At 43.5% G+C, this 17,721-nt stretch overlaps 1 protein-coding gene across 13 annotated transcripts in view; it reads left to right on the top strand.

Annotated features, from left to right (window-relative positions):
- The window catches only part of LOC147328003 (nuclear factor 1 X-type-like), a 116,661-nt gene extending 100,942 nt beyond the window's left edge, over positions 1-15,719 (top strand). For 9 of the 13 annotated variants that reach the window (XM_086296074.1, XM_086296076.1, XM_086296075.1 and 6 more), the window contains 5 exons: positions 2,566-2,694; positions 5,814-5,983; positions 8,218-8,365; positions 10,497-10,585; positions 13,568-15,719. In XM_086296074.1, coding sequence (XP_086152200.1) covers positions 2,566-2,694; positions 5,814-5,983; positions 8,218-8,365; positions 10,497-10,585; positions 13,568-13,582 — 551 coding nt within the window. In that variant the 3' untranslated portion in view covers positions 13,583-15,719. The remainder of the gene's footprint in view (positions 1-2,565; positions 2,695-5,813; positions 5,984-8,217; positions 8,366-10,496; positions 10,586-13,567) is intronic. The other 4 variants (XM_086296078.1, XM_086296084.1, XM_086296087.1 and 1 more) reach the window with 1 other exon arrangement.
- Positions 15,720-17,721: the final 2,002 nt, after the last annotated feature.

The following is a 17,721-nucleotide window of genomic DNA, read 5'->3' as shown; positions in this document are numbered from 1 at the left end:
AACCCCACAGGTGCACCTCGCAGCCTGTCCATAGCACCATTTACTCTTCTTGACTTCCACTATAACCAACAGAGCCCACACAATCAAAGGCACCCAGAGATGTATGAAGACAGATTCAAATAGATCACACAAACACAGCTACATACAGATATCAGTTAGACACACATGCGCACGCACACACACTTGCACAGCTGAAGCTTGGTCCCAGATGGTGTTTCAATGTATGTGTAGCCTTGGGATCCATGAGGATGCTGGAGACATCTGCTCCACAGGGGCATAGAGGGTTGGGGGAGGTTAGTGGAAGCGATCGAAACAACCACGATTTCATATTAGTTCCAAATGATCGCAAATTTTTCCTAAGACACCAGAGACTTGTGGTGGTGGGAGCTTTGCTTGGTTCTTTGAGTTAAGTGTTACAAGCCCTTGGAGGGATACGGCTGAACTTAGGTTTTGGACATATGCGTCTTAAATCACTGGAGAGAGGAGAATTCCCCAACTTTCCTTTACTTCTTTAAATCACTATCTCCTGTCTTTTCCAACTGTGTGTGAGTGCATGAATATGTGTGTGTTTGCGTCTGTGTGTTCTTCAGAGGCGCATCTGGTGGCAGGCCTGTTAGTGCAAAGAGACAGAAGGGTCATCATGGGAACGCTTGATTGGTTGCCAGTGAAATACTAAGGCTTGCCAGAAGAGGAAACAGTGCAGTTGTGGCACACACACACACACACACACACACACACACGCACACATGCACACGTGCCAGATCAGACCATTGCATAGCCTCTGAAGTAATAAAATATTGTCTTTCCAGTCCCTTGCTGTTTACGACACTGCTATAACTTCCTATATATACAGATGTCAGTCTTCATCTGATCCTCTCTGTGGATCCTGGCTTTCATTTCTATAATTTGGATTCATTTTTTTACTTCTTAAATGAAAACCTACAAGATTGCTTCTCTGAAAATATAATTGTATAATCCACATGGTTCTGGTTTTTACACTTTCCTCTAAATCTCAGCTTTTCCTAGCTTTCCCCTCCGGTGCCTTTCTGTCTTTCAGTCTCAGCAGTCTGCTCTTATTTCCACCTTTCTCCCACCAGTGTGACAGTGTCATAGCAATCACTGCTAACTGCTGGTGTCAGAAGTGGGATCGGGGTTGTTTTCATGCTTGGAATCTGTCTGACAGTACAATACGCCCCCAGACTCCCGCTACATTTGGGTGGGGGGTTATATGTCTGCTAAAGACATAAATGGTTCACACATATTCACTCCCACCTGCTTGAGACTTAACTCTTTCACACAGGGAGGGAAGGTTTTGCACGCCCCCACACTCCCATAGACTTTCACACGTCTCCAGCTGGAGAACTGAGGAGGAATCATATTTAATGCCTTGTTTGATGCGGAGGGGCCACAGAAATAGACTACAAAACAACAGTCTAAAAAAGTTTAAAAAGAGAACAGTGTCGCACCACTCACTTGTTAGGAAGATTAGAAGAAAACTTAGAGAAGAAGAAATTAGTCTATTGTTTCAGCAGTTAAATAAGGCGGCCTTTCAAGTGTGTTGAGACGGGTGTGAGTGTGTGCTCGCGAGAGATAATAACCATACTAAACATCTTATGACATTCCAATTTCATACGTGTTGTCAGAGCAATGCAATAAAGAAAAAGACGCTTCTGCATTTTTCACAGGTTCCGCTTTGCTCTCTTGCTCCCTTGCTCCCTCACATATTTTCATGTCTCCCACGTTCTTCTCGCCTCTCTCGTTCTCCCTCTCCTCTCCCTCTGTCTCCCCTCTCTGTCCGTCTGCTTGTCTTTCGCACTCAGCAGCTGCCGTGTCCATACTGTACAGTGTGTGCTATTTCTGAATGAAGCTGTCTTCTCGTGCAGCCAGCCTGTGAGCTTTGCTGAAGCCAGACCACAGCTAGCTGACTCTGGCTGTATGGTGGCCGTGCTCGTACACAAAAACGCTACAGTTGGCACCTGAAAGAGAGAGAGAAACAGAAAGAGATGAGACAGAAAAACATACATTGGCACAGAAGAGATTATTATAGCTACAGATGTTTTTTGGCACTAAAACAAAAAGCCCAGATTCAGTTTGGGTTTAGGTATTTTTCTCCCTTTTTCCTTTGAAGACACACACTTAGGTTATGAAATATTACTCAGGCCAAAGCTGGTAGTTGGGAATCCTGAAGTGTGTCTCTGAATTAATAATTACAGAATAGGATTAGGAAAAAAAGGGAAAAATCTTCTGGTCTTTTGAGTATCTTTATGTTTTGTGGTTGCAGTCCTCTGACAGACTCATTCAAGCGAGTCAATGGCCTACAGCCAGAAAGGACAGGGGGACGACAATACACTGCCATCAACCAATGAGAAAATTTAACAATCTAATAAGAAAGTCGTCACTGTTCAAGTCCCCTTCAATAGGAATCAAACTGATTTTTTTTTTAGTGTAGCCAGTCAAATAAGCAACATTTTGTTGATTAAAACAACCTCTCTCTTTTCCTCCCTCTTACCCCCACTTTTTTTTTTTTTTTTTTTTTTTTTTGTTGATCCCATTTTTTTTCGCCAGGACTGTCCTCGCCTGGTTCACTTAAGAAGCCGGGGAAGTTTGATTTCAACGCCCTGACTTCCCAGACGAGGTCTCCCCGCATGGCGTTCACACACCACCCGCTGCCTGTGCTGGCAGGAGTGAGACCAGGTGAGAGCCCTGCCATGACCCCAACAACTCAACCTTTCCCCTCCCCCTTTAAATCTGAAAAAGAGAGAGAAGGAAAGGGAGTGTCAAATCCTAGATTGCAGTATTTACTCCCCCCAAACTCGTCCGGAGACAAAATAAATTCAGCTATCATGTGCCTGAAAATAAAAATCCAAAACGTACTTGCTGAGAAAGCAAACAAAACTTTCCAGTCTTACAGTTGCAACTGCTGAGAAGCAATATGCCTGCAGAGTTTCACCTGTTCAGTGTTACTGCTATCATCACGGCTTGGCATAAATTCCTCTCTCTCTCTTTCAGCCTCTCTCCATCCATCCATTTTTACCACCATCTTTGTGCCTGTGTTTATAATATTGCCATCGCATGGTACCAGTGCTGCATCCATGCATTTGTGACTGATTTGCCTCTCATCTTACTGCTTCATGCATTTTGTCGTAACGATTGTAGAAGCCTTGCATTTAAACTGACAAAGCTGTTCACTCTGAAATAATGACCTTGACTGGATATGTAAACTTACCACCATATGGAGCAATCAATCAAGTGAAAGTGAAAATATATATTTTTGAATTTATTAAAAAAGCCAAAGACAGCAAAGAACCAGTATCTGTAGTGACGCTGCCTTTGCTATAGTGCACATTAGAGCCAGCCAGTGCTTCTTTGTTTGGTTTTCCTTCTTTTTACATTTAGACTTACACTGAGGTTGTATTTTTGTTCTTTAAAAGATATGTTTGTTAGTTCTCAGGCGCAAATGCAGATTAAAGAGATTCATAACAACTTAGAAGCCAGCAAGGGAACTGATAAAGTGTTTGAACCCATGTAGTTGCACAGGTGTACAGTGTAGCGGGTAAAATTCTCAAAGTAACCTCCAGTGTTTCCAAGGTCTTGTTTTAATAAAGGCGCTAAGGGGAAGTTGTCCTCGTAAGAGCTTTTCAGTCCTATAGGGTAACCGACATGGTTTGTTCATCTCGAGTCAGAGAATTCCCGAAGTCTCCAGGATCTCAAGTTTGCCAACAAGTCCCCGCAGACTGGTCTCACTTTTCAAAAGAATAAATATGTCCTCCTCTCCCTGTCGCTCCCTCTCATTCCATTTGTCTCTCAAAGGGATGGATTGGTCCGCTGCCAAACCAGACCTGCCATGTAAAGGTCATTTGGACTCATTGCCCTCCATGTTGAAACGTATTGAATTTTACTTGCGGAGCTCCCCAAAGTATATTTAGATAATATAGTCCTGACTGGATCTGGCAGCATTAAGCCAAGTTGTTTATCTGCTCAGAGCAGTCTCATAGCATCTAAAGAATCCAAAACACCAGATTGAATTTTGAATTGATTTCTAAAATTTCCTCCTGTTTTGCGCACGAGGTGTCAGGGACTAGCTCAGCTTTCTTTGTTTCTCAACTAACTTCATGCACTCTCCAAACTGCGTGTATGTATGTCTGTGTGTGTTTGTGTGTTAGACAGTTGGCGAAAGGTTTTCATGTAATAGAGAGGCTGTAATGAGGCGGCGTAGAGAGATTGTGTCGTGGTGCGTTTGTGCACGTACACACTGATGCACACAAGCGCGTGTGTGTACATTTACACTCTTGTGGAGGACTCTCTGTGCTAAAATGGCTGCCATCCAAATGGAATGTCCCTCGGAGGCCTTGGTTCTATAAAGAGACTGGAGGATGTCGGGAGGGAGGGAAGGAGAGGGGGATGAAAAGAGAGATGGGGCTAGAAAGGAATGGGGGGGAAAGCAGTTATCAACCATGGTTTGCCTTGGATGGGTTGAAGCTGTTAACTCTTGGTGTATAGGTCTAGCGAGTGTGGCTGCTCAGGGGTACGAGCGAGATGGTTTACGTCCTGTTTTTGGCTCCAGACTCACATGGAGAGCTGCCAGATTAACTGTTGCCTGATTATATTAGTCTGGAGTGTCGGCCATTGTGGCAGCGATTACACACAGACACACAACAATATACTGTATGTAAAAAGACACACGCAAGCTGCGCCAGACACGGCAACCCATTCATATGCATACACTACAAAACTACACATACTGACATGGAAACACACACACACAAAAGAGAACCCACAGGCACGGTGCTGACACAAAAAGGCTTGAACATCAGTTTCACCAAACATGGAAACTTTGAACTTCACTTTGTGAGTACAGTATCCACAAGAGATAGTAGGTGACAGACATAATCACAGATGCTTGTACGCCAGACTCCCCTCACCTAGCAGCTTGCCTCTTTAGTTTGGTGTGCCAAATTGCCAAAGCCATAGAATCACAGCAGACAGGACAGACAGTGGAGCCTAGATTGTGAATGTGTGTGTGTGTGGTTGGCTGGCTGGCTGACTAATGTCTCTGGGAGGTGTTTTGTGGTCGGTTGGGAGCAGAGGGGAGATTCTCTCTCAAGCTTCAAACTACTGGGCAGAACCGCACAGCAAGGATACGCTGCTGATTGATTACACATCACTGACAAGCAATAAAACAAAAGTGGAAAAACCCAGTGTGTGTGTCCGTGTGTGAGTGTGACTCTGTCATACCCGAGCAGTTTGTGTGTGTGTGTGTGTGTGTGTCTGTGTGTGTGTGTGTGTGGGTGAGAGAGAGAAATGAAGAGGGAGCAGAAGGCAGAAAATACTGTAACACACTAGCGTTTATGTGGCTGTGAAACTGTGTGTGTGCATGTGTTGTGATGCCAGGCTTACCAGAGGTACAGAGAAATCTAGTGGGCTGATTTATAAAATGAATGGGACCAGATGTTGCTCAATAGCCAGGGATAATGCCAGTCATTTGTAAGCAGAAACAGCTTCAGTCAGTCAACCACAAGAGTGTCACAGCTATTTTCTGCGTTAGGACAATAATGGGGCCTAAATGACAACTTGGGCATTGATGCCAGCTGTCTTAGCGCTTAGTTAAAATATATGCATGTTCATGTTAGCATAGGTGTCGTAGGTGTGCATGTTCATGTACTCTCTATCATAGTGTGCTGTATTTGTGTAGAAATACAACAGAATGACCTTAAGCTCACTGCATTTGTTTTCCACTTTCGGTCTCTCTTCTTTTTATGTTTCTCTTCCTCCTCCCCTTTCCTTTCCTCTCTCCTATCTACTTTTCTTCTCAGGGAGTCCCCGTGCCTCAGCCTCAGCCCTGCACTTCCCTTCCTCCTCTATCATCCAGCAGTCCAGCCCGTACTTCACCCACCCCACCATACGCTACCATCACCACCAGGACCCGCTTAAGGAGTTTGTGCAGTTTGTCTGCACCGACGGCACAGGCCAGCCCAGCGCACAGGTAAGTTTTCTATGGATCCTGCAAAAGGAGGAGCAGTGCCTGAAGGATGGTGTGCTACATTAGTTTGGAAAACAAACTACTATGAAATATTATTAAAACTGGTGTATTTATTAATGGAAGTTACTGAAGAGGATGTAGTGCAAACAAGTAAATACACAGAAGGTGCAGTAAGCCAAAACCTGCATACAGAACAATCTTTATGAAGTGAAACGGCTCCACCAGGGATGGTCGCAGGGCAAATCAACAGGAGGAGGGGGCCAGATGTGCTTAATCAGAAAAAACTCAGCTGGAGGAAATTATGGGGGAAGACGCCAGAGCACATTTTCATCACAGGCTCAATATAATATAATGCCATGCCTTCTCCCAGAATTGGAAGATTATGCCCGTCTGAAATGTTCAGATGGGGAGGGGTCTGTCAGGAACAGAAGCCTTTGTAGCGTGGCCGGCCATATTGTAGGTATGCACTGGGTTAAACGTTTACTTTAGAGAAGCAAGGCTGAAAGCTTTGGCGAGACCAGATTTGTAGACAGATCAAGATTAATTTTGTTTGGAGAGTATCCTTGGAAGAAACCAGAAGTAGATATTTAAAGACTACATCTGTGCTCCAGTAGTGATTTATTGACTGTCATCCTTTGTGACATTCCTTTACTCTCCAAAACTCTCTCTAGAGGTAAATGCCCCTTCGCAGTATGCCACGATAATTTTCTTGGCATAATGTGTGCCGTTGAGACCGAGTAATATACACCAACGAGCCACAATATGTAAACCGGTGAAAGGTGAACTGAATATTATTTATTATTGGATTACAATGGACCTGGTATATAAATGTTGGGATATATGTGAGCTTCAGAGCTAGACCATGGAAGAAGGTGGCCAGATGTGTGTCAGTCTCTTGACAATGCACGACAGGAATAAGGCAAGTTGGTGGAGGCAGTGTGGCGGTCTGCTGGGACATCTTGGATCGTGTGGATGACGTCTATGAATATTGTTCAGAAATGGTTTGACAAATATGACAAAGAGTTCAGTGTGCTGACTTCACCTCCAAACTCCTCAGATCTCAATTCAGTCTATGTGGGATGTAAAAACTAGTTTGATCCATGGAGGCTCCACTTTTTAACTTACAGGACTTACAGCTTTCAGCTCCCTTAATACACAGAACAGTTTCTGAGGTCTAGATCTGGATTTGCTATTTTGCTGGCACGAGTGGGACGTAGACGGTACTAGGCCCGTGGTTTTAATGTTGTGGCAGATAGTTAATAGATAATAATATAATAGATAATAATAGATAATTGAAAAGTAGTTATCTATTTAGCATTTTTGTATATGAGAGTAAAATGCTAAAAAAAAAAAAGTCACACTGCAGAAGGATTTAAAAGATGATTACTGAAACACACCAAGCTGTGGGAGCTAGTGTGCAGCTGTAGATGGAGAAGAAACTCATTGCAGAAGCTGAAGGGGGGATTTTTGGGGACACAGCTGAGCCTTTTTAAAGTGCCGTGGGTCTAATTAGGTGAAACTTTAGTAAAGGGTGATACCCAGATGAGCTCCCCAATAACAATCCCATACTCACTGTGCTGAAAGCTACAGATACAATCAGCAAAACAGAGCATACAGCTGGTCTTTCAGAGGTATTTCTGAACTATTCTGACACATTAAATAAGGTACTACTGTAAACCTCTACTGCAAACTTGGCTTTTTATATTAACTTCCTCAAGCCCTTTTTCATGACCTATTATCCTTTGTTCACGTTACTTCACACTCTAAAGAAACAGTAACATCTTTTTTTATTGCATCTGCACTACATGATGGACAGGCACGCAAGCACCAAGACATCTTGTACACATTGCTGATTTTCTCCTTCTTGCGCCGCAACGACTTCCCTTAACAATCCCTCACTGTCCCTCATGGAAAACTCAGTTTTTCTTCTCCCCCTGTGTGTGACGATGTTCATCACTTTTCCACATCTTATTTTTTTCACTACTTTTGACCAGACGGCAATATTTTTTTGTTTTGTCTTAAAGCTATGTGAGTCTCCCTCAACCCTGTGTGCAAGTATGGGTGTGTTTTAGTCTGTCTGTTTGGATTCTGTATGGTTTTGTCTGTATATGAGTCTCCAGTATTTAAATGGGGCTCTGTCTGTGTGACTTTGTGTTGTACGTGTGTGTCTGGCTTCCTATATACTGTATATTCTCGGGGTGTGTCCTGCTCACCCTGTCTGTATGGTCCATCTGCAGCCTAATGGAGGTGGCCAGAGCAAAATGCCGGGCTCCTTCCTGCTGCCCCCGCCACCCCCGGTGGCTCGCCCTGTGCCCCTCCCCATGCCCGACTCTAAAACCATCAGCACGCCGACTGACGGCGGACTCAGCTCACCCGCATCTCCGTGTAAGTCACTCCCCACTCCCACTCCTCCCCACAGACCACTATTAATACCCCATATTCCCCACAGCCTTTTTTTAGAAACCAGTCCGAACCAATTTTAGGCCCTCATAGGTTTGTTAGCCCCTACCTGGCAGCAAATTTTATGTATCCCAATACCAGATGAAGTTTTTTAGGCTAGAAAAGACGTAACCATCATAGAAGTCCCAGTATTCATGTGCAGTGTAAGCTTCTGGTTTAACTCCTGGAAATGCACAGGTTTGGGGCTCCTACAATGGCTACTGGTATAGTTTCCACATAGTAAGATGGAATCTACTCAAACACTCAGCAGCCCCGAGAGCTTCAGTCCTGTTTCTCCTATCATCTTTTTGACTGCCAATATACTCTGCTGTACAGAACCAGCAAGAACCGATTTTGAGAAGGCAGAAGCCACGCCTTTGCCAAACCAGAGATCCCTTGTCAGGTTCCTTTGTATTGCTTTCTCTGTCTTCCTCTGAAATTCAGTCTCCTTTTCTCTCTTCATGTCTTTGCAAACCACCTTAACCTCCTACTTTTCCCTATCCTGAAGTCTTTTTTCTCTATTTTTCTTTCTCTGGTGTTGGGTTTCCTGCTAGCACCACAAGAGGCAGTGTAGTTTCTCTCCCTTCTTTTTCATGTGTTTTGTAGTTTGGAAGAGCAGAGCAGAGCAGGGCCCTGTGCACGTTGCCTCTGTAGCTGCAAGCCTTTGATCAATGCAGACTTTGCATGTCTGTCTGTGACAGCAGCAATACAATCTACCCCCTTCTCTCATTTCGTTTTTTGCTTTCTACTTTATTTGATATCACACCCTCCTTTCTTTGTTTCTTTTTCCTTTCTTTCTTTCTTTTTTTCTTTTTAAGGGAACAAAATTAGGGCAGTTGGCGTGGACTCCAAAAAACATCATGCCCCACTTTACCCACCCAATCCCCTTGCCACCTTCACACAAATCTCACAACAATTAAAAATTGAGAACAACAAAAAACATGAAAATCACAGTATAACAAGAACAACAACCCATCTCTCTAAACATGAATGATGAAATCTAATCAAACTTATCTAATTAGTGCTATACCGGGGGAGTGGGAGAAAGGAGTGTCGGCAGAGAGTGGTGAGGCTTTGGTTGGTTCCACCCAGACAGGTGCAGTACGAGAGTCGGGCCATGGGAGAGGCACACCAAGAGGGGGCACTGGATGGAGCAACGGGGCACCTTCTCCTCTTTTTGTTTGAACTCTTTCTCCTCTTCCTGTCCTATCAAGTCTTTCTCCCCTCCCTCCTTCCAGCTCTCACAGATTAACATGTCACTCTTATTTATTTATATGAAAATCTATATAAATAAATATCGTACTTTCCGTCTCTTTTCTCATCCCAGTGACTGTTATCAGTGTATTTTTTTCTTTCCCCTCTAATTTTGTCTTTAATTCTCAAGATATCTTAATTACAGCCATGAAACTCATACGCACACACACACACACACACACGGTACACTCTCACCCTCAGTCATGCATCAGTTTCCAGCCCTGTCGCTGTCACCCCTACACATTCCCATCCCCTCAACTCACTCAAGCCATGCACAGTAAAGATTTTACTCAGCCTTCATGTTGGAGTCCAGTGAGCACAACTGCCCTAAATTTGATCCTGTGGCATTCTTTAGTGGTGTCACTGTGTAGGCAAGATGCTCCTGTGAACCTGTTAAATGCAAAAGGAGCAGTGATGATGAGTACAGTTCCTCCATAGACCAACTTTTTATCAAGTCTACAGTGAATCATTCGTGGTTCTCTGTGATCACTGTGGCTTGTTATTGAGGCCAGGGGCTGCTGAGGAGCGTCTGTGGCTAACAGAAGGCTTCTCCATGTTAGCACTAATCATTACATTATGCCCCCTTCTTAACCACAGATTAAATGGTTAGGTTGAATAACAGTGAACCTGTCCACAGCATGAACAAATCACCCATGTGACTAATACAGAATCAGTATCCCTGACCCTTTCCCACCAGTTTATTTGACAGATATACTGCAAGAGCCTAAGCAGGTTTATAGTAGTGTAGATTAAATATATAGAAATTTGAGTGTGTATGTGTGTGTGTAAAAGCATGTACACACTTGTATCTCTCTGTTTATAGCATACTCCACGCCAGGCTCCACAGCTCCCAACCGGTTTGTCGGCATCGGAACACGGGACAACTTTCTGAATATCCCCCAGCAGACCCAGGTACCCCGCCAACCTCCCTCATTTAATTAACATCCACATATCCACCTCTCCCTCCTCCTCCTCCCCCTCTGTTTTATGTCTTTTTCTTCCTTTTCCCTCACCACCCGCTGCAAGCCTAACGCTGCACAGTCCTGTGCACACATACAACTTTCCATGGTTTAAATGGACAAGCATGACATTCAGGGTGAAGGCCGTGATACAGAGGCAATACTCAGACAATGGCTGTGCACCGAAAACGTGCTACGATCAGTTATTCAGCACACGACCCCAGCAGCATAAATGATATAAGTATTGCGGAAAGCCAATCATACCTTTTTCCTCACACCGTCTCTACTCAGGGTCAGTAGTTTAGCGTGAGTATCGTACCGTTTTTATCGGGTTGTTCAGCTGTCACGGACATGGATTCAAGCTTAGTTTATAAACGTTTTATAAGCTTTCAACGTTTAACAGATATTGTCCATCAACTGTTTGCCCATTTGCTCAGCTACATTTTAATAAAGTGTTGCCCATGTATCAAGGCCTTTAGTTTCAGTATTGGTTTACAGTGCTGATACCACAGTAGCTTCCCCACAGTGACTGTAAGCAGTGCCAGTTAGTTTCAGCTCCAGCAGTGTTGATTTATCTCTGCAAGGCCCCACAGTGTGCATTAGTGCAGCGTGTGAGGCCAGTAGTGCACTACATTGTGGTTTTTTAGCTTTGGCTGTGCTCTGCCACTGGGCTGTAGTGTCTTGGGCCTACTCCATCACCAACACAACTTTTCTCATTAGGGGCTAACCGCACCTGCCTGCAGCCAACTCGGCTGTCCTGTCCTCCCCACACATGGAAACAATCTGCATTCCTCCTCGGCACAGCTCTGCTTAACCCCCCCCCCCCCTTCACTCCCCTGTGCATCAGCAGCCCACCCTCTCTCTCTTTCTCTCCCTCTCGCTCCTCCTGCTGCTCCCTTTACTAGTTTCAAGCTCCCCACCTGCACCACTCTCCTACAGATGTAGCTCTGGCACCGAGGGGAGATTCAAACACCATCCAAATGTGTGTTAGCGCATATGCACATACACTTCAACTCTGTGCCAAATCTCTTGCCCCTCATTTTCCCTCCTAAAAACAACAGGGCTTTTACAACAGCTTACATCTGTTCAAAATGCTTATTATCTCCAGCAATTGCTTATCAAACATTATTGAAAAATGTCCACTTTGAACATTTCTGCCGGGTTTACAGCAAGCACAGCGAGAACCTGGGCAAATGCTCCCAGTTACTGAGCCTAGTAGGTCAGCAACAGTGTCAGCCAGAGTGAGTAACAGAGGTCTCTGCCTATCCTGCTGTTCTCTGGCATATGGCGAGGTTCAGACGATAGTCCTGCCAGCCCGCCTTGGTGCCTGCTAGCCAACTAGCCAAGACAGAAGGAGAGAGTGTCTTCCCACTGCCGTCAGAGCAATAAGTAGAGAAAAGCTGGTCTGAGGAGCTCTCTGGTGGTGAAACCTTAGCTATGCAGGAGGAAGAGAGAGTTGGGCGGTGGGGGGGCGGCAAGCATGGAAAAGTAAGAGGGACTGAGAGAATGGGAGGGAAAAAAGAGAGAGGGGGTTAGTTGAAGCTCGCTGCACTCCACAGTCACGTCCTGGCTGTCTGGTTGCCCGCAGCAACGAGACATGATGTCATAGGCAGTTGAACTTGGACTTGAAGAGGGGGGGGCGTGAGGGTGGGAGTGGGGGGGTCACTTTCCACTGCCAAGGATTGCACTGAGAGAGCCAGAGTAAGTGAGAGAGGGGAAAAAAGAAGGGGGTTAGAGGAAGTTGGAGCCAGGAGGATGAATTATCTTCAAACACCAAAGTAAGGTAGAGTGGTGGAGAATAGATGGAGGTTTAAGGGTTTTGAAACTTTCTCTGGGTTTTCAGATTTTTTTTTTGTGGGGTGGGGGGGACAGAGTTTGCTGTCGAAGGTGCCGTGAGTCTCTGCTCTCACCGGGCCGAGGCATGTCAGAGGCAGCCAGAACAGCTCGGTCTGTGCCAAAGCCTTCGCTCTGCCGTCTTATCAAACTCAGAAACTGGATCCCCAGAGTAGCTGCCCTCCGTAGTTTTACAGTGTAGCCTGAGCCGACTCTGGCCCACAGAGCAGAGGCATATCAGGACGATCACCTTACATGTAAACTGGTTGCCCATGACAGAACAGCAATAGTCCCGTGTTTGCTTAATGAAAAGTCTTTAGGACTGACACAAAAGATGCTGCCCTAGTTGAACTTGTAACTCTGTAATAACACAACTGTTTTTAATGAGTAAAAAAGCTTGAGTCAGCCCTCTTAAAAGCAGCAAGTGGTAAGGTAGTAACTTTTGTGACACCGTGTGTTACTGAGTTCAGTTAAGTACTGTAAGTGAAGGAGAAAAGGGGTAATAGGTGGCCCCCTAGTGGATAAATACCTGGTGTTCCCGTTCAGCATCAGGCCTTCAAACCAAATCAGTATATTTTATACCTCCTGGTTGTAAACTGTTCAGTCAGAGAGAATTTAATTATTTGAAAATGATAAAAGAGGAGAAATTATAAATAGTTTAGAAAAATTATTATTAAGAAAAGACAACTAAAAAAATATTCACAATTTGACGTTTCACAAATATGTTTTTGTTATATTTTTCCTGTCAGTTTGATTTTGTGATATGTTGTTGGAGTCCTGAACACAAGGTTGGGAATCAATGATATAATAATAACTGGCACCAATAGCACTGAGGTTTTGTTGCACATGTCCTCAACATAAACTGTTGATTGATACAAGGATTAAAACTTGTGTGTAGAATGCTGTTCTGTCATCATAGTCCATAACGCTTTATGCTCTTTCATGTCTCTGTGCATGTGCTTGGTAGGTATTCTTCTGTGTTCCTCACTGCACACTGCACACACAAAAAAATTTTTTTTAATGCCGCTTAATCAAAATGTAATTGTGGTGATGGGAGTTGAAAAACTAAACACATTTATGTTCTTTTTTTTTATCTTTACAGTCCTGGTTCCTCTGACAAGGCCTCTCTGAATCAACAGCTAAAATTGTGTCATGAAAATTGGAAATTTGACAAAACAAACACATCGCCGCTGAAAAAGAACAAACTGCTGACACTAAAAGGTCTTTCTCTCTCGCCAACACTATTCAAAGTACTACTACAGAACCCCGAAAAACCCCACGCTGCCCCAAGAGGACTCCCAATTCAACACGATTTGAACAGGAACATTCGTCCCCTTTTGCGCAGGAGTCTTCAACAAGATTGAGTGGACAGACTCAGAATGCAAGGAGGAAGAAGAAGATGAGAAACTGTCTCACACACCGTGAATTGTCAGAAAGGAAACACAATATGGCAAACTGACAAATGACCAATTATACATTTGTTTCTTTTTTTTCTTTTTTTTTTTAATGGTTTTTTTCCATTTTGTTGTCTCCACAATGAAACTCCATGCATTGGCTGGGAGATCCAAAAAAGAACAAGTAGTGGTAAATGGTGAAGTCAGATGTGCAACTTGTAAAGATTGCCACCCAAATAGCACGCCTCCATATCTGCATATCTCTCCTCCAGGTACATGGTCCCACCTGACACCCACCACCCCACACAGCCTGTCCCACCTGGAGCTCGGTGCTTGTCAGGGGCAAAGCTGTAACTGCAGCCTCGTAGTTGAGTGTCCCCTCACCCCATTGTTTCATCTGCTCAGCCCTGAGCCTCTTTCACTTCGGATTGGCCAATCATGCTGACACCATCCAGTCCAATGGTGTGACACATATGCACTAAGTGGCTGGTCTTTGTTTACCTGTCAATGTACCAGGGTGTCCTGCTATGGGAGAAACGACGGCCATGAGGCACGAAGGCAAGAAGGTGAACACACAGATAGTCATAACACTAACTCTACACTTGCTCTCTCGTCCCCTTACCTATGCACTATTAATTTTTTTTAAGGGATGAACAGTATTGCACACTGATGGTCAGATGAGCGATTAGAGAAGTGAATCGAGGCTGCAGGTATGGGGGCTGTGCTAGCATCAGGCCCTGAAAGATACAGCACTCACATGCACACACACATGCAAGCTTGCAGGCAGCACATGCAGACCAACCTTTCCAGTAAAGTCGGTCACAAAACCACTCACAAAATCATCTTGTTTTAATCCATAGATATTGCTTTTACAATAAGGCGCACACAGCATCGGCTTCATATTATTTGCTTTAATTTTGTTTGTAGTTGTTTACTTGCGATTTTTTTTCTTTTTCCAGATTTGGTTTTGGTTTTGTCTCTGTCTCTGGCTGGATTGTTTTAACCTTCTCTTGCATGTCATAACATTTTTCTTTAGTTTGCAGTAACACATAGTATCACGCTCGAATTTCAGCAAAATGGAAACAGCAGTTTCTCAAATTTCTCATGTATGGACAGCACAGTAACGACAGCTCATCACACGCAACCCTGGCATTGCTTCACCCCGTGTCCCGTAGTCTATTCACAAGAAAACCCAGAGGATTACACACACACAGATGCACATATAAAATAACACCACCAACAACCTGGTTTAAATTTATAAAGGGAAGCCTTTATACTGGTTCTCCAAACTGCCTTTTAATGGTTTTTCATTCATTTTAAAATTTGTATTTTTAATTTGACATATTTTTCTATGTAAATGTTCACACTGAAATCGCTGTTGGTATTATTTTTTGTCATGACACAATCCAACAAAAGCCGACCTCACAAAATAACTGGACTGCCTAGCTGTTGGTTCTGTTTTTGCAGGGATAGTAAACAGGGCTGAGGGCTCGTTCTCAGCCTCTCTAGTAACATTAGCTCTATGTACTAAAACCATATATCGAGACTATAACAATATATGGAAGTGCCTCTGTATTCCCTTCATGCAATTAGTAATAAACTTGACTTCAGGTTCTCTTCCCACATATAAGCTAAAGCTACATGGGCATGGTAGCGTTGGTGCATGTGGAAATCATTGGCCTAGGACAGATCTTTATAGAGGACTGCAAACTCTTTTTTTTCTTTTTTTTTTGTAAAAACAGAGAGAGAGATCTTATACATATATATTTATGATATATGCTCCTTTGTAACTTTTACTACGAGCTTGTTGGCAGTCTAGTTATTTTCTGAACACTCACCCCCCCCCCCCCCCCCTCACTACCCCCTCCCCCACCCCGCCCCACGACCTGTTTCAGTAACATCACCATATTGTTACCAATACGAATTAAACGACACACGCCATTGCCATCTGCTGCGCAGCATTATAATACCTAGATGAACATGTCAAAAATCGACAGTAGGTTTGAAGAAAAAAAAAGTGTTTGTTTTTTGATGGAAAGTATTATTATTGAAAAATATGTGTCGATTGAGCCACGTGCAATGCATTGGGTAGATCATTGTGTTTGTCTGTTAGAGATTTTTAAGAAAGCTAAGAGAAAAGAGAAAAAAAAATGTATTTGTTTCAAGTCCATATGCTCCGGGACTCTAAACTAGAGGGCCACGAGAAATCCTAGTCTTTGTAAGTTGGGGGTATTTGTTTTTATTTCCTTTGTCTCTTTTTTAATGTTATATGTGTAATCATTTGTTTATAAAAATGTGGGAGGGCTGAAGGAAAAAAAAATGTACACAACTTCAGAAAAAAAAATCTCTATCATCAGATGAAAAACTGGTGCTTTAACACTATAAAGTACATTCAGAACTATTATAAATGAGTGAACAAAAATAACAGACCATTTAGGAAACTGCATTATTCCTCTCTCTATTTGTATTCTTCTATTTGTATTAAGTGGGGGGAGAGGTTCCTATTCCTTAAGGTTGTGACACAAAAGGCATTTTGGTTCAACCCTTAGAAGAAATAAAGCAAACCTATACTGTCGAGCCCAAGAAACTCTTTAAATAACCTACCTGCGCACTGCCTGAAACTCACCAGCAAAACAAAACAAACAAAAAACCTTCCCAGTTAATTCATTTTATCACATACATTGGCATTGACACATGACAAGTCTCTCCCAGTACTGCGGAGATACTTCACATCCCAAAATCAGTTTTTTCCCATTATCATCCGAGTATGTTTCTAAATCTGGAGTTGGATGGAGCTCAGCAGGCTGTGTTGAGACACCTGACGTTGAAGTGGACCGAGACCTTCTGTACAGTTAGCAGAAAAGGGGTAAAAGAAGCTTTTAATCTGGCATACATATGAGGTCTGAGCCATTTGTGAAACAGGCAGCAAGGTGAGCCTCTCCCCTGTTCCACCCCCTCCTCTGTAAATGACTCTTATAGTGCTTGTGCTGTAGTGTATAGTTTCCCAGCAGTTAAAGGTTGTCCCTTGAAAGTGCCTTTTGTTCACAGACTCCATTTTGTAATCAAGATGGCCCTTTTTTTCTTTTCATTTGTTTTTTTCCTTGAAACAGCTTGAGGTAGCAGGTTGCCCCTGAGTGCTGTAAGGAGGCAAAAGGTCATCACCCATTCAGCGATCAGGGGCACCTCTTTCCTCCGGCTTCGAAAATGAATTCCCTCCATTGTTCCTTCCCTTCTATCCTCTCTTCCTTTTCAAAGCTATATATATATATATACATATATATAGTACGAAAGGAAACTGGTGTGAATTAGTTCTTTACTTTTTATTGATAAATGAGAAAAAAAATTGAAAAGGCAAAAAAACTTGTTCTCGTTCAGCTCTTGCTTTTTTCTTCCCCTCTGTCTCCACTGTCTGTTTTCTCTTAGACACTGGAGTAGTCTGTAACTGTGTGTCTGTCACTCTCGTCTCTCTCTCTCTTTCTCTCTCTCTCTCTCTCTCTCTCTCTCTCTCCTGCCCTCTCTGCTGTTGGGAGGATGAAAAAAAAATATTGCCGAAAAACTTTTGTCTGAGCAGAATGCAGTTAGCTCACATGTTATTCTTGTCTGTATGCTTCACATTGTATTACCATACCCATCTTCTTCAGCTTCTCCATTCAGCAGCTAATGTAAGTGAACAAATTACGCTGACGGGCTTTTGGGGGTGTCCCTGGGTGGGTGAGGAAGGGACGACAGTGGTTCAGGGGTTTGGGTTCAAGAGGTTTAAGGGGAAGATTAATGGGGTTAAGAGGGATAGATGAACTGCTTTGGGAAGTTGGAAAGGGGCTGCATGGGCTAGGATAAGAGTTTGCTCTTTTTGTTTAAGGTA

Source organism: Aulonocara sp. 'chitande type north' Nkhata Bay, linkage group LG6 (genome assembly GCF_057382095.1).
Source record: "Aulonocara sp. 'chitande type north' Nkhata Bay isolate Kocher_YH1m ecotype deep benthic linkage group LG6, A_spYH_male_GT1.1, whole genome shotgun sequence".
In the NCBI taxonomy this organism is placed as follows: Eukaryota; Metazoa; Chordata; class Actinopteri; order Cichliformes; family Cichlidae; genus Aulonocara; species Aulonocara sp. 'chitande type north' Nkhata Bay.
Note: the sequence above shows the minus strand (reverse complement) of the source record. Positions and strands in the feature narration are given on the sequence as shown.